The 16933-nt window shown below is 38.5% G+C and overlaps 2 protein-coding genes across 17 annotated transcripts in view; one reads left to right on the top strand and one right to left on the bottom strand.

The window, feature by feature from the left end:
* JADE1 (jade family PHD finger 1) overlaps positions 1-4245 on the top strand; it is a 46349-nt gene extending 42104 nt beyond the window's left edge. For all 14 annotated transcript variants that reach the window (XM_082051578.1, XM_082051572.1, XM_082051573.1 and 11 more), the window contains one exon: positions 602-4245. In XM_082051578.1, the coding sequence (XP_081907704.1) occupies positions 602-1503 (902 nt within the window). In that variant the 3' untranslated portion in view covers positions 1504-4245. The remainder of the gene's footprint in view (positions 1-601) is intronic.
* Positions 4246-4370: 125 nt separating this feature from the next.
* SCLT1 (sodium channel and clathrin linker 1) overlaps positions 4371-16933 on the bottom strand; it is a 48382-nt gene continuing 35819 nt past the window's right edge. For all 3 annotated transcript variants that reach the window (XM_082051588.1, XM_082051586.1, XM_082051587.1), the window contains 3 exons: positions 11388-11466; positions 10252-10347; positions 4371-7578 (listed from right to left, as the gene is read on the bottom strand). In XM_082051588.1, coding sequence (XP_081907714.1) covers positions 7516-7578; positions 10252-10347; positions 11388-11466 — 238 coding nt within the window. In that variant the 3' untranslated portion in view covers positions 4371-7515. The remainder of the gene's footprint in view (positions 7579-10251; positions 10348-11387; positions 11467-16933) is intronic.

The raw sequence follows: 16933 nt of genomic DNA on the forward strand, positions 1-16933 counted from the left end.
TTCTGGTGTGATTCTGTAATGACTCCTTACGACAGAGAGACCGTGACTTACATTCCGGTGCCGTATGGTACCTAGTAAGTCTGTGGTTTATTACTGCCACTGCACTAATAATGGCGTTTTAAAGAAATGAATTTTGAAAAGGTAGCACTCTGGTTTTAAAATAACATGTTTTTTTCTGCCTGATCTCATTGACAGTATTATTTTCTCAGAAAGATAATGCAGTAACTTTGATGTTTTTAATCTATATTATTTGGTAGCTAATAAGCTATATTTTAGACAGAATCAATCAGATCCACTTGCTGGTTGCCTTTCTCCCCTTCTTTCAGAAGTGTCTCTGCTTTAGTGGATGTAGCAGTGCTAGGATTTATCTTTGCTGCAGGTGCAGCACAGCTACAGGAAAGTAAACTACACCAGCAGTATGTTATGAAACCACAACATAGCCACATAATAGTGATGTGAAGGTGCTGTACAGGCAAATAAATACCTATTTATGCTGAAGAATGTCAGGCATGAGGAACAGAGATAAAATAGGTACACTGAAAAGTGGTATTTACCCAGACATGGAATTGCTTGACTTTAACTTAATTTCTTTACATTTAAGGTGTGCCTTCCTCATTCTCCTCAATGGAAAACACAGTGTTGTTCAACAGTCCATCTTTGGGCCCTAATGCCCCTAAGATAGAAGATTTGAAATGGCATTCTGCATTCTTCAGGAAACAAATGGGCACATCTCTAACCCACTCTTTGAAAAAATCACACAAGAGAGACAGAGTAAGAAACAGCTCTGGGAATGACAGCAAATCCATGCTGAGGCAGCCCAGCCAAAGGGAAGGCGGTGCAGCTCCAGGTAGCTTTTTAAATTTTGACAAGACCTTTGCAGAAACACGGATTGTACCAGCACAGCAGAAAAATGGCATCGTTATACCAGACCACAGAAAAAGAAGAGACAATCGTCCACAGTGTGAGGTGATCAAGGCAGAGTTAAAGGAAAAGACTTCTAAACACAACCACAAACCGCTGAGACCCACAGAACTCTCTCAGAGGCAATCAGAAAATAAAAGGGCTGTGAACCACTCCAGTGGTAGGTCCGCACCTGGCACGCGGAGGGATATAGTGCCTAAATGCAACGGGGGTCTTGTCAAAGTAAACTCTAATCAGACAGTAGTTAAAGTGCCTATGACGCCCACGAGCCCAGTGAAAAACTGGGGTGGATTCCGAATTCCAAAGAAGGGGGAGAGGCAACAGCAGGGTGAGAGCCCAGAGGAGACCTGTCACCAGAACTCCAGCTACCCCTACCTGGGCATGGGCAGAGCTTCACCGAAGGACAGGGCAAAAAGGAAGCTAAAGCCTGACAGCGAGAATGATGGGTACATCCCCGATGCCGAAATGAGTGACTCAGAGACCGAAGTGGCTGAAAAAAAGTGCAGGCAGCAGAGGCTCAGCCCAAACAGCGCTATCAGCGGAAGGACGGACATTATTAGGAGAAGCATCCTGGCATCCTGACTGGATGCAGGGACACAGCACCGTGGTCAGCAGAGTCACTGCCTACAAGCCAACTCCACATGATTTATTGGTGTGAGAGGGGAGAGTTCTTAGACATGGCTACAGACTGACAAATTGATAACCCATTATTCCTGAGCTGTATAAACATGTTTACATGCACTTAAAGCGGTATTTTCTTTTCCCCCTGCCCCCCCAGTCAATTCTGCGAGAAGTTTGATTTTCCTTTACTTGCAACTTTCCTGAGTAAGCAGAGAAATGACATCACTACTAAAATAGGATTTGCGATGAACACTGAAGTAACTCAAAAAACACTTTTAGAAGGGGCCAGGGTAGGAAGAGGGAAGTAGGCTGCATTCACCCCTTTTAGCTAAAAAAAAGCACTGATAAAATTTTGCTCCCTTCCCCTGCCTTCTGGAAAAGCACAAGGTCTTAATTTAAGTAGTATGTATTGAATTGAAGATGGTTGTTCAACCATAGTGCACTGCTAAACCCCATTACAAATGGGCACTCTCCTTGGATGGTAGTAGATCTTCTCTGTTTGCAGAATGTTTTCTGTCACATTCAGTTTGAGCACAGATGGCAGCTCAAAACCCCCCATAAACCCCAGAGTGTACATGTAAATACATCTACACGATGACCAGATTTGACCATGACGTTATACTGGAGAAAAGGAAGGGACAGATAGGGGCTGCAGCTGCCTTGCAGCGCAACGGCTTGAGAAGAGTTAGACTGAGCACAGAGGAAGCTCTCAAATGGCTCATTTCTGAGAAAGGGGACAGGCTTGGGGGTTACTGCACCCTGTGGGATAGCCCATCACTGCTTAGTCAGTCACCTGCCTCCTGGAGTATGATGACAATTCAAGAAAAAAATTCTAAGGCACTAGTCTGTAGGATTTCCCAAAGCCCACCACAGATGCACTAATGGTATGTATTGGGAAAGCCAGGCTTATGACACTAAAGGGTTGCTTTAAAATGGATATGAATATATATTTTTAAATAGACTAAAATGGAAAGGCAATAAATTGTGATTAGCTCTTTACAGTCAAATGAAGAAAAAATATTTCATTCTATTCTGGACTAGATTTGATGGAAGAGGGAACTCATATTCTGATTGTGTACTTTTTTAATAATTGCAAATGGCAATAACTAGTAAGCTATGAGCAATAATATTAACAGAAAATTAAGATACTGTTTTGTACCGAGTGCACATATAACAGTGGATTGTTAGGAGCCTGTAAATTTTGAAATTCTGCATAGACTGAAGTCAGGTATGTACTCATGAAAAATTTTAAGCAGCAATGTGTTACAGAAAAAAAAACAGGCATAAAGAACACCCATGTGTTCCCCCCCCCCCACTTCTACTCCTAGCCTGCCATTATCACATCCACTTAGTTTTTAATGTTAAACCCTTGCCTCCTGAGCAGAGAACACTTTAAAATACAGAACTCTGCCATAACCAAGTCTTCCAGAGGATCCAATTAAAAAAAGGAAAAAAAAAAATGCTTATTAACACCCTATCTTGCTATGCAAGTTATCACTTAAATATTTCAACAGAATGCATCCCTGCCATTCGTTACAATACTCAGAAGTTTTATCCTTTTGATACCTTTTGGGGTGATGTTGAGGAAGGGTAAGTTTGTGTAAGATTAGTGTACTTTTAAAATACCGCTGCTGGTCCCAAGAAGTTAGATTAACCTCCTGACTTACAGAGGTAAAAGTCAAACAGGGCTCTGAAGAATCTGAAATGATGTAGTCACTCGGGATGTGTTAAAAGTTCTTATTTGATCAAATAGCAGACAAAAGGTAAATGCAGACAAGTTCTACTTGACATACAGCAACTTTTTGCAGACAGGCACTGTTATTTTCTGTAAGAAAGAACTCATGAACATATAGGGAAATGTTTGATAAGCCATAGGTGGAATAATCTAAATTTCAATTCTAAGTAAACATTTAACCTCACACCAGTTTGAAAGAGGTACCTTGTTAATTTGCACTATTATGAATGCTAATGTTGTGCAGAATTAATGCCTTACCTGTTTTGCTCCCCAGCGTTTAGGTTAATAAGCTTTCTAATGTTTCAAGTTAAGCTGAACCAAAACCAAAAAGCTGTAAGAAGACTGCAGTATGACCAGCTCTGTAGGTTAGTTTTGTCTCCCATGCTTAGCGCTCAGCAGAAGTGTCGTAAGTACAAAAGTGACAATACAAACCCTCCCCTGTATTTTACTGAGATAGAACCATTTGCTGAATTTGTTTTTAAGCGTTACCTTTCCTTGTGCAGACTGACCAAGAGATCTTTGATTATGATTGGTGTTTTTATCAAACTGTAGGCTAGTTGAACTTCTGTAAAGTTTCCTGGAATGCCATTTGTTAGGTTATAAACTCACACAAATCTAAATGAAGGGTTATAGGTGTTGTGTATAAATCTTAATTTCAGAAATCTGCGACAATTGTCATTACATTTGTAAAACCTTGTACAGAAGATTTTTCACTATGTGCCTAGCTTTGGTGTCCATTCAGCTGAAATTAATTGAAAAAGGTGCATGAAGAGAAACAGATAGAAATAAAAAGTATATGTAGAGATGACTATTTTATATTACATGGCCCAATCCTGTATTTATTTTCTCCCTTTTTTGAAGTATTTATAAAGACCTAGTTGAAGACAGCTGTATTTTTTTGTTAAAATATTCAGTAGAATTGTGCCTTTTTGTCTGTATGTGAATAAATGCTGTACATTTTTGCAGTATCCTTGCCAGCAGTGTTTTAGAGTTTGCAGTAGTTGTTTTGTTTGGGTTTTTAGATAAACACCTCACTGCAACAATACAAACAACTTCCATGGTTAAGGAAAGCATTTAATTTGGATTATTACAGGTATCAACATGCACACTGTAGTTGCAAGATTTCTTTTTTGTTTTTCCAAGGAATACGATGGGGTCTTTTTACTTGCTGCTGTGCCAGTGCAATCAACAGAAAATGGTATGTTTTTACCTTGAGATCCTCAAAGGGATGTTACATACCTCCAGTAGTTTACATTTGTTGATACACGATGCCCTTCCACAGTCGATAGTCTTCATACATGTTCCACTGGAAGAGGAACATGAGGTTTACCTGTAGCTCTTTGAGATAAGTATGCTGGGTGTACATTCACAGCGTGACCTGCCTGTAGTGAAGCGATGCTGACAGAGACCATTGGCTGTTCCAGCAGGATCTCTAGGAGACAAGGTGTGAGGGCACAATAGGTCCTTTCCTCTTGTTTCCTCTGAACTTGAGATGCAGAAACACAGAACAGACTTGGAGCGGAGCAAGAAAAGGAAGATGTGGTAAAGGCATACGTCCAGCAATACATCTTGAAAAACAGCTATGGTCCAAAATCTGTACTTGTATTGTGTGCATTCACATTGTGGGCAATTGTGAGTGGCACTCCTCAAAAATTTATTTCCAAGATGAAAGGATGGCACTCCTAAGACTACAAGCTCTTCAAGGCATGAATGACCTTCTTGCAGCTGCTTTACAGATCTTGGCTGACAGCAGCTTTTCTGAAAGGCACTGCACTGCTGAGGTCACCTGAGTAAGCTGGGTCAGAGCTGAGGGCAGCTTGCCAACCACTTAAAAAGACTGCATACAGTTTCCTGTATGCAGTGATAGATCTTTCAAGATGTGGCCTAGAGCAGAAAGGATAGGGCTCTTGGGAAGACCCAAAACGAAAGTCATGCTGCCTTCATAGTCAGTTTCTCTCACCTGTTGAGTGGAAACTCTTTTCCTAAATAAACAGTCAAGAACAATGTTTTACACAATGGGAAGCATTAATATTACTCTAGGGAATCTTTTAAATAAGCAAAAACTAGTGTTAGGGTGGGAGAGGAAAGTAGGGGAGACAAAAACTTTTCATTGGAAGAGTGACAGTACATATACATCAATAGAAACAAACGTAAAACCACCAAAACAGATGGTTGAAAGCCTTCTGCTGAATTCCATGAAACAATCTCATATCATGAGGGAAAAAGCAAAACTTAACTAACCAGCAAGCTTCAAGCTTTATTTGCCTCCACAAGTGCCTTTGCTCTGAAAGTACAACTTGTGAGGAACAGGCCAGCAGCCTCCTCTATAAGCCAAACAGAAAAGAAGAAGGTGCTCATAGGGTGATGAGCTTAACTTGACCACATTCTCTTTTCTGGTTCAGACAGATACATTTGATCAATTTTTAGCTGCTCAGAGGATTAGACAGACAGATGAAAGGGGGAAATCTTTTTCTTTCCTGTTTCATCTGCGGTAACTGCTTTGCTGCCCCTTAACTATTAGGTGCTTGTGTCATCAGCACAACTCATTCTGGCAAATAATGGTTACACAACAACTACACCACAAGTTGAAATGAATATTCCTATAATTAGAAGAGAACCAAGCAGGTGCCCTTCTGTGCCTCAAGAAACAAATACACAAACACCATTGCTCCAAAACATATGGTTACCTGGTATTTTCAGGTGGCTTTCACTTCACAAGCTAGAGCATCTGTTTAAGGAGTGAATGGGATTAATAGCTCACTCAAAATCTTCCAGGTGGTCTGTCATAATCTCAGATGTGCATTATGCTAATGAAAATAAGGTGCTAGTTAACTCCTTGTATATCATAGACACAGTTGATGGATGAAAATTGCACTACAACAGACGTTTGGAGCTTCCAGACAATGTGTCCATGTTGCTTTGAAAAATCTTTGAAGTCTTTTAGCAGAACAATAGATTACAAAGGATACAGATACATATCAAACTGAAAGCACTAGTAAAGGAGTGCACAACTGTAGGAAATAGTAATGAACTTCCTCTGCAGTAAGCAGAATTTTTTTCTTGAGGTTGCACGCATGTTGCCGGCTCTACTTCAAGACCAGCCAGGTTTTCGGGAGGTGGCACAATCTCCTACTTCCATGTGGTGATCAACCCAGGTTTGTCCTCTAAAATGCAAATATGGTGAAGATCCACTGCAACAGATGTGTTTTTAGTCCAACACTATTCATCAAGCATTGGGTAAGCCTTATCCATCAACTGAATCAGAAGTTGCAAACCAGAATTATACTCTTCATATTTAAAAGGAAGGACAAGAAATTATATCACTTTAAGTCCCAGATAGGAACACTTCAAAATCAGTTACACCTATCAAAGGTTTATAATGTATTCTGAAAGAGAAAACAGAGTTCACCTCCAATGTTAAGAGTAATCTATATAAAGTTGCTTAGCTATCAAAGAAAACCATGTACGCCAGAGGATACCCACATCTGGCATCTCTAGACTTCAAACACACTACTTCAAAATGCAAAAGCTGGATGACTTCACCGGCTTTGTGCAAGCTAAACTAATAGAGAACTGGAGATCCCAGACATACAAATCAAGAAAGCAGATCAACAGAAAAGAACAATTATAACGTACTAATTAGGAACAAGCAGCACAACTGAAGAAAATTACGGTCCTTAGAAACCAGCTGTATGAACAGCTGTAGTGGCACTTTGTTAACTGTTTCCTAGAGCAAACCAATCTGAATTCTTAAAAATAGAAGGCAATGGAAGCATTTCACAATTGTAACGCCTACCATAAAAACAACAACTATTCGACATTCATGATGTAATTAGTGTCTGAGTGCATCTCAGAAAAGTTCCCAAGTCACTGCACTACAAAGAAAAGTTAAAGGTATCGACTGTATGGGAGCAAAGCTGTTCATGAATTTCAATATAATGGTATCTGATCCCAGTGCACAATCCTGTCATAGCTGGAGCTGCTGATTTTTAGACCAAAAAAAAGACTTACTATGCCACAGCACTGTATCAGATTTTTTCATTTTCTACATTAAAGAACTTTATTAACATTTTGCAGTTGTCTTACAATCTTACTATGCATACAGATACCCCCCTTCTTACCTGAATAAAACAGAAAATATTTTATCTAAGCTATGCATTTAATTTTAATGCTCCAATATGAAGCTTCTCCAGAAATCTTCTTAACCCCAACAAGGTATGAATGAACAGTACATGTGTTCAAATATTTTCCAGATCCCTCAGGAGAGCAGCTTTTTTCTTCTGTGTCGTTATCAGGGTGAGCTGTAATTAAAACCAGATAGTTTCTTATAAAATGTTTTGTAAGATCAAAATATCATTAGAACTTCAATATGGAAGGTGTCACGAAGGAGAGGGAACAAGCACAGGTAAGTGGGAATCTGGGGTAAACAGGAGCATTTACAATACACTCTGTAGATGACTACTGCTTTTGTCTTGTTTCAGATGCCAAAGAATTCAAGATGATGAAAGATTAAGTAGCAGGAGTGCACTTTAAAGACATTAACATAGCATACACACATTTTAAATCCCTACAATCATTATCCTGTATTTTTTGTTTCTTACTGAATTACTATTATTTAATAATAAGCTAAAATTTATAGTCATTGAACAAAAAAGGTAATTTCTAGACTCCCTAATAGTCTAGCTCTAGCCTTTATTGGATTTAATTTTACAAGTAAGCTGGATAAAGTAATGAGGCTAGCCAAGTCACAAAGTAGCCCTCAACCTACAGATTCAGAATACAGGGAAGAGCTACCATGCTGAATGTGAGGAAGCACACCTGAACATTCAGTCTCCTGAGACCTAGAAGAGAATAAACACATTTCTTCAGATCCAGAAGAGTGGACAGTCTTGTAGCAGTACTGCTGGAGGCTCCTTTTTCCAGGCTTTAGTGGGAACAGTGCACCAGCACGTTGTGGGGGGAATGAGGGAAGTGTGGGGAAGGGGCTTAGCACAGAAGTCCTTATGTGCCTACGCAGAAGCCATGCCCAACAGCCGGCAGCAGTGACATCTGCCAGGCTGGAGAGGGCAAGGCAGTTGTAAAGTGGCAATAAGACCTGGACAACTATTCAGCTGCTAAACATTAGATCTCTGTTACCCTTCAGAGAGAGACTAGTGAGGAACAGTTGATTATCCCTGTTCTCAGGAACAGCAAGACCTCTTCCTATATGGGCAATGAGGCTAGGAATTTACTCCCTTGAAAAGTGACGTGACCACATTTTTTAAAGGAAGATACCACCTCAGAAGCATTAGAGCTCAACAGATCCACATAACAAACAGGAGGTAAAAAAAAATAATAATAAAAATAAAAATAAAATCACTCTTTCAGAGCAAATCTTCACCAGCTGGGTAGACCTTGTCATGATACAGCATTTAGAGCCAGGAAACACAGCTTATGCTATGGTAGCTTGGCAGCTATGCCCATTTATCCACTGCTGTTGGAAAAAAAATGCCAATGGTCCTAATTGGACAATTCAGATCAACCAAACATTTCCTCTCGGCAACTCACATGGGATCACTCACATTAAAAAGCTATCATTTGCAGCTGGGCTTCCTAAATCACTGTAAAAAATCAGGAGGCAGAAAGACCACCTTTACATAATAGGAGACCAACCTGAGTATCAAATTGCTTGGCAAATAAGTGAACCCAATGTATAAGCCCCCCATACTGGACACCCTACTGTCCAGCAGAGAAAATACAGAATTACAGGTAGCACAAGGTTTAGACAATTAAAGCCTAAATTTTCTCTCTCTGAAGAGAAGGAAACCCTAATATCCCTAATGTCTAGAAATATTGAAGAATACTGCTCAAAGTTGGAACTGAGTAGTAAGAGAACTGGAAAAAAGAAGGCAGCAGCAATTTGGCTCATCAAGTGATCACAATGGTGCACAAGGAGGTTGTAGGCATATAATGGCTCTAATAGACGCAGCCTGTCTGAAGGCCTCAAAATCACTGAAATGTGTACTAGACATGTTCACTATGGTAGTGAGATATGTCCACCATCTCTTCCTTCCCCCTTCCCATGGCCAGGAAAAAAACAAGTATTTCCTCTTCTGTCTGCACAGTTTTCAGTATTTTTGACATTACAGAACTTTCTGTGTCTGTTACAAGTAACTGGTGCTACCCGCAGCGGGGAGTACTTCTCCAACAGTCTTTGGTGACACAGCTACTGGAGGCTACTAACAAAATGCAGGTGGATAGACAAGGAATTAGCAACTTTGGGAGTTCACATGACATGGGAGAAGGGACTCAAGGTTGCAATTTGATGAACACTATACAGGTCCATGCAATCAGTTCTGTCCTGCAACCGCTGCACACCATCTCCCCACACTCTGTGCAGCCACACAATGAACTGGACCAGGCAATGAACTTGGCTGAAAAAACTACAAACAGAATTGCCACCAAACAGCTGTGCTGCCTAATCATTTGGATACATGCGGGTCTCTAGCCATCAACTCACCATGTGCTCTGTTGTAAATAAGATGCCCCATGACAGAGGCTTAGGAATTAGCACTTTTGCTCTTTATCCCATGAATCCATTGTTTGTGAGTGCTGCAGTAGGTTACACCAAGCTAAAAAGGTCTGTTTTCATGTAAAAGGAGCCACAGTTATTTAGGGAGGTTTTTTTCCTCTTTGTTAACTTGCTGCCATTTCTGAGTACGGAAATGATCATACACCTTCATTTTGAACCACACAAGTTTAATTCGCAACAAGTTTTTCCATAAGCAAGTCTGTACAGTCACTTAAACATCCTGTCAGAACGCCACATTTAACTGAATATGCATCAGTCTTGTGACGACGCATCCAAAATACAAGCTTGTTGTTTATATTAGTAATACTGCACATAAATTATCACCTCTGCCTCAGGAATGATACAAAGTGAATATTTTTGTAAAAATGCACTTAGTTAACACTTTGTTTTGTTAGTTTTGTACCTTTTGAGATGCTGTAGCTGCCCTCTGTTCGGCCTGGCTTAGTTGCCTTTGAAGCCTACTGATGCATTGTCGATATTCCATCATTAATTTTTCATCCTGTGTAAATGAAATACTCATTAGAAATGCAAAGTTCTTTGTACTGGATGCACACATACTGTAGCAAAAACTTTCAAAACAAGATGAACTTAAGAAGCAGAACAGTTTACCACTTAAAATAAGACTGAAGACTTACTGCTGACACATTTATAGAGAATTTCCAGCTCAACTATGGCACTATATGCATTTTCCAACCAGAGTAATCTGCAGAGGAAGTTTTACTCATTTCACCATCTTAAAGATGCACAAAAGCTCACATATAATATAATTTACACAATCTTACAATGTAAATGTTTTAGCTATACTCAAAAGGAAAGAATTATACTAGATAATACAAATGACATGATACTCTTGCTACAGGTTTATTCTGTTCTCTTCAAAGGGTATGTGTAAAGTCTTTCTTTACTTACAGAAATCTATTCTCACATCAGCACCATTTTTCTCCTCTAAATAATAGAGCATGACAAAAAACAACACAAAAGGATGTATCCTGAAGTGGATATTATCCCAGATTTATGAGGCTGACAGGACAGCTTCTAAAGAAGCCATTAATTATTGGACAATGCACATTCCAAAACAGCCCTGCCCTTACTCTTTAATGGATAATGCTTTTATCTATATGCATATATGCACATACAGTCTAAGTATGTATAGTATGCAGAGACTTTCATCTCTCTGCATGTGCTACAGTTATCCATAATGCAATGCCTCCTCCTTTTTAGAGGTACACATGCTTACACAGGCATAAATGACTCCAGAAACATTTCCTGAATCGTCTAAAATTGGTAGATTAGTAACTCTGAAAGCTGATCTGTCTTTTACCTGTTTGTGTAATTTGAGAGTAAAGTTAATTTGTCTTCCTGTCATTTGAACATGTCAGTCAGCAGAAACAGTGGGGTTTTCTAGCTATGACTACTTCTGTCAAACATGCTTAATTTTTTCTAAATCACCAACATAACTCATCTAAATAGGTTTCTGTTAAGATCTTAGCGTTCATGCATCAGGTGGTAACTGAAAGTAGTCGTCAGTCATTATCTTACCTCAGTTGCCTTTTCATTTGCCATTTCCAGCTGACAAAAAAGCTCCTGACTGCGAAGTTTTTGTTGACTCAGCTCTCCTCTATTAATCAGAAGAAAAAAATGCTGATTAACACACAGTGGTACATCAGTTGGTGGAATATAATTTCATAGATACTTTCTTGCATTGTAGGGGCTTATGGTGTAGTTTTAATTGCAGTGCTGCTCTTAAAACAGTAAAAGCACTACACAGCACTTCTTCATGATGTGTATTCAAAGCTATAATGGCAGAGAAATGAGATGTATTTGTTTGAATCCAGAGAACTTTGTCAAGAGCATTTGACATTTTGCAGGTTATTTCTGTTTATTGAATCTCATTTTATAGGCATGTTATCAAATATCCTACAAACATAAGCTGCATTTGCATAGTGCATTCAGCTTTTTGATTAACATTCTAACTAGTGTCCCATAGCCAGATTTCCATGTGGACATTTTTGAAGGTGCTTTGAAGTAACTAGAACTAAACCATTCTATACTTGTGAGACAGAACAGTGTAGCGCATCATGAGGAAAAGGAAAGTGTCACCTTCTTTGAAGTGTTCTTTTATATTGAATGAGTTTTAGTGATCCTAAATTTGTATAGTATTGAAAAACAAAATATCTGGGCTATGGTAGACATCTTTTGAGTTGGTACTCAAAGGAAACAGCTCTTGCCTTCTGTAATCACAAGCAGTGAAGAAGAGGAATGACCAAAGATCAAAAAAACCTCTGAACTTCAGTAATTCTAGTCAGAAGCAGATGCAAAACTGAACTAGCTGCTCTAAACTTTGACCAGTGTCTGTTCCACTAGCAACAGCTGTCACAAAAAAATGGTGTGATGAGGTTCAAACATCTTTGTGAAGAAAAATTCCCAAATTTATTCTCACTTCCTTTTCCTTTCCCAATTTGCAAGTATGCTGAAATGCAATCACCTTCATGAATATGTAGCTCATTGCAATGCCCAGAATGGTGATACTTACCCCGTAGTGCTCAGCCTAGGGCTGAAATGACACGCACTGTAAAGGAAGCTAAAGCCTTTGTCAGCTCCGGGGGAATGGAGGTAACGTGGGAGATACTGTAACCTCACATTTCCATCTCCAAAAAGCCTCTGCTGTTTTTAATGATTGCATTTAGTTCTCAACAATTATCTACTTTTAAAAACTTTTAAATAGTATTTCATAAAAGTTTGACTAAAAATGGCTGTATGGCACATGAAAGAAAAGGTTGCAATAGATGAGCTAATAGAAGGTTGCAAGTATACCTGCCTGGTAGTTTTCATTCCCTTGTTCTCAACCAACCCCTTTAACCAATCCCAGGTAGATATCATAAAAACAGTTCAGCATCTTTTGACTAGCTGCTGTATAAATAAGACTACATAGGCAGAGACTTAAACAATGTTAAACAGTTAAAATTATATATAGATTATACCTGTGTTACAACATGTGAACATTTTATATAAAATAAGAATTAAAGATGGATTAAAATTGCAGGATCAATATAGTATGTTAATACTTACAACTGCTATTGCAATTTGCCTTCTGTAATCAATATCGAGCATCAAGATGAAGAATTTTCAATATGGGAGTCCAAAGGAACAGCTGTTTTGTGAAAGTTCAGCTTTTATAGACCAAATGAGAAATTTTATGCAATTCCTGTTGTATCTATTCATAGATACCTTTTCAAAATAAACTCCCTAGAAAACTATTCAAACACTACTCCTTACAGTGTCTAGGCAGCTTATGTTCAAGTGTAACTATGCTAGTAAAAAGGCTTTGAAAATAAGGAAATTCTTATATCATGACAAACCATCTTTACTGTTACATCATCCTAGAAGACTATCCAAATAGTTTAATTTTCTAAATTAAAAATTCTTAAGTTAGTGAAAACAATCTGTCTCCTATAATTGACCTGAGGTGTGGCATTGGCATTCTTAGCAGCACAGGCCATAAACAGAGTTTACAGGCTCATGTACAGCTGTGTATCAAGAAGTTATTTTTATAATTACATCACACTGAATATGTATTTAAAGAAAACAGTTTAACCTTGTAAGCATAAGGAAAAATGATGGCTATTGAGCTAGACAAGTGATTCACTCTGGTTGTTAACCCCCCCCCGAGACACACATTAAGAGATTTTAATGTTAAACTGAGCAGTAACCTCAACTGCTGAATAATCAGATCAGTCCCTACTCCATATTGTCCTTGTTAAGTGAGGAGGAAACAAAAGGTGAGCTTTCGGTATTTTGGCAGACGGGTGATAAATCCGCCAGCTGTAGCAAGTACATTCTGCAAAGCTCTCATATGACAAATATAGCACGTGCCAGCTGTTTTTGCAGTTGAATTATACTATAATATGCTTCAGTTACTCTTAGTAATTATGAATTTTGTATACTGCTGGTACCTGCAGCTGTCTCTCATCCTGTTAATTTTTTTCTTTAATGAACATCTTAAAATAAGCAGCTACGGCTGCCAAACACTACAGAAGTGCAGCCAAGAATAATGTTTTAGAAACTAAGGAAACTTGGTCTCAAGATGCTGTGTGATTCCTGCAATGCCCTGTACAGGACGCAGGGAGGAGAAGGCAGTCCTGGCCAACGCTTCACACACATGCACCCGCAAAGGTCATTCTTCAGAGGCAGATTCTTTTCCATTATAGAAAAGACAAAATTGAGAACTCCCCAAATCAGACGTGGCTACCCATGAGTCAGGGACTCCAGCTATGACACAGAAATGTTTCAGAAGCAGAAATTGGAACAGCCACCTGAAATAGCTGCAATCAGGTGAGAACAACGTTATGACTTAAGCAAATTATATAAATTTAAAATCAATATGGCAAGGATTCCCTTTTAATAAGTACTGACAATTATAATTCAAGTGAACATTAAAGAAATGAAGCCACTCAATATAAGTTGTTCAAATCTATTTGGTTTATGTTACAAAAAATGTATTGGACTTTTTTTCCCCAAAAGTGACACCGTACTACTAGGCAATAGTGGCTGATGGTGAAGATTATTCATTTACAGATTTGTTAATACATGTATTAGTATTAAATTTTATTACATTTTAAAATTAGTTTTTTAAAGGTACTCTAATGCATTGTTACATGAAAGTAATTTCTAAAGTACTTATCCTCTTTTTCATTTAAGCCAACATTTATAAATTGTTTCATATACTGTCTCTTTTGTAGATTCAGTTTATATTTCTAAAAAGAGGACAGACTTACGTATACCTGTTACTACTCCTACTCAGGCTTAAGTGTACCTTAACTGAGCAATCATCCACATGTCTAACAGACCCAAGTAATATTCATAGCAAAGCTAAAAGAATTGTCAAATTCCTGTAAAGTCCTGTACTTTTTTCTCATCTGCAGTTTCCAAGATCTGCTCCATTGAACAGCATTCTACGGATAATTCAGTCATTTGATTGAATACGACACTTCTCGTATCCATGTGAATCTTGTTCCAATCCCTGGTCCAACCAGAATCATGGTCAACAAAATCGTGCTCTTTGTGTTGGCCACTGGTGAGGAGTCTGATAAGTGCTTATGTATATCTGCCAAATTCCTTCTTGATTTACCCCAATTCTTTTATTAGTTCTCAAGATTAGAACATGAAAATCTATGAAAAATAATAATATGCTAATTGGAAGAGATTAACCATCTATTGCTATTTGTATTATGACCTCTTTTTTACTTGTTTGACCTAGTTAATATAAGTACAACCAGTCAAGGTGGACTTTACAGAATGAACTACCTGCCTTAATTTTTTAAACCTGCATACAGTCTTTCACTTACTTTTTATTTTAGTAAATACTGGTAGATCTGATTATCCTGGTTTTGCTTACATTCTGTTGCCAGAACTTTCTCTCTCTCCCCTTCTCAACATATCCTGTATTCTCTTGTTCCTGAAGTTTCTTTCCTTCCAATTTATAAATTTCCTAACTACTCCTTTGGTATTTCTGATCTCTATTTCTATCTCTGCTGTCATTTATTTTTCTCAGCTTAAGTCTGAAGAACTATAGAGCTTTATATACAATGCTGTAAGGTACTAAGAACAGTTCCAGTCTCTTCCCCCACACTATGGCTATAGAAACCGCTTTTCTAGATTATACTACTTCAGTGAAAGCAAGAGCCTCAAGTATGTGTATATATTCCTCACTTTTGAAAGTAAATTTTTTCAAATGAAGACAAGAAATGAAAAAGAAGCTGGAAGCACTTGATACTGTTACTTTGCTACAGCTGTCAGGGGCAGATCACGTAAATCCCTTGCAGTTTTGGGGCATTCAAACTGACAGTGATCTTAGAGCTTACAAGTTTACAATTGGAAGCTCTACACCCTGCAGATCAGCAACAACAACATGGTTTGCTTCTATTTCTTATCAAATTCCACACATATCTGTGGAGAAGTGATACTGAAGATCAAAATACCTTTTAAAACATATACCTAATTTTGATTTGGTTATTTAGATTAGAGTTCCAGATATAGGGGGATGAAAATACCAAATAGAAACTCATGTCAGTTACTGAATTACTGAACATATAATAGTGAAATTAGTCATCAAGATTTAAAAGATCTTTTTGTGTTATGAAAAAAACCTACCTTTAGAAATAAGTTTGCTAGTTTTATAGAATTTCTATACTTCTCTCCTTACTATTTTCCATTTAAGCCCCTTTCACACTAGTAGTAACGAGTTGTTAGTCATGCTGCCAAGAGCAAGGTTTTTATTTGGAACACTGACCTATGTTGCAAGAAGCACTGACCTTCTTAGTTACCTTCAAGATTGACATTTGGCACAAGTGCACTGAAGCAAAACCGGTTCTTTGCCCTCTTGCAATGTGAAGGTGAGGTCTACTACCAATAAATCATTCTAAAAGCGCAGAGCATCTTAAGATGCTTCAAAGGATGCTGCAACTTTTTTCAAGTGAAGACTAATGCATTTTTATGAAGAAAATGGTGGGATTTAGCCTACAAGTATTCAATGCATTACCTACTGTTTCAACACTGGTTTTTAATTTCAAGTTCAGTTTTATAGGCAGCGATTACATGTTTAACTTGAGCTGAGACCCAAATGTCCAAGAAAGCACAGAATAATTTCCAGTGAAGTCTGAAAGTATGTCGAGGGTTTTGATTACAGGGTGACAATATAACCGTGGCAGATGTATTGTTAGCCCCCTTTTCCCTCCCTTCTCCCTTCAGTCCCTCCCTCTCCCCCCTTCCCACTCAGGACAGGCAATCGGGAGGGAAAGAGGGACAGAGAGAAGAGAGTTGGAAAAATTAAAAATGTTTTACTAATGCTATGAATAAAATAGAGAAAATAATACAAAATATACAACACCAATCTTGGAAGTCCCAGCAACTGCAGAGCTGGCACCCGAAATCCTGGATTGGACCCTGCAGCCAAATGGAGCTGGATTCAATCTCTCACTAGGCCTCAGTTCGCAGGGATGACTAGCAAGGTCCTCTCCTAATGTCGGACATAAGGAAAAGGGCCAAGATCCTCGTGATCTCCCACTTTTATATAGAGTATTCACGTG

Source organism: Streptopelia decaocto (assembly GCF_964273445.1).
Source record: "Streptopelia decaocto genome assembly, chromosome: 4".
Taxonomy (NCBI): domain Eukaryota; kingdom Metazoa; phylum Chordata; class Aves; order Columbiformes; family Columbidae; genus Streptopelia; species Streptopelia decaocto.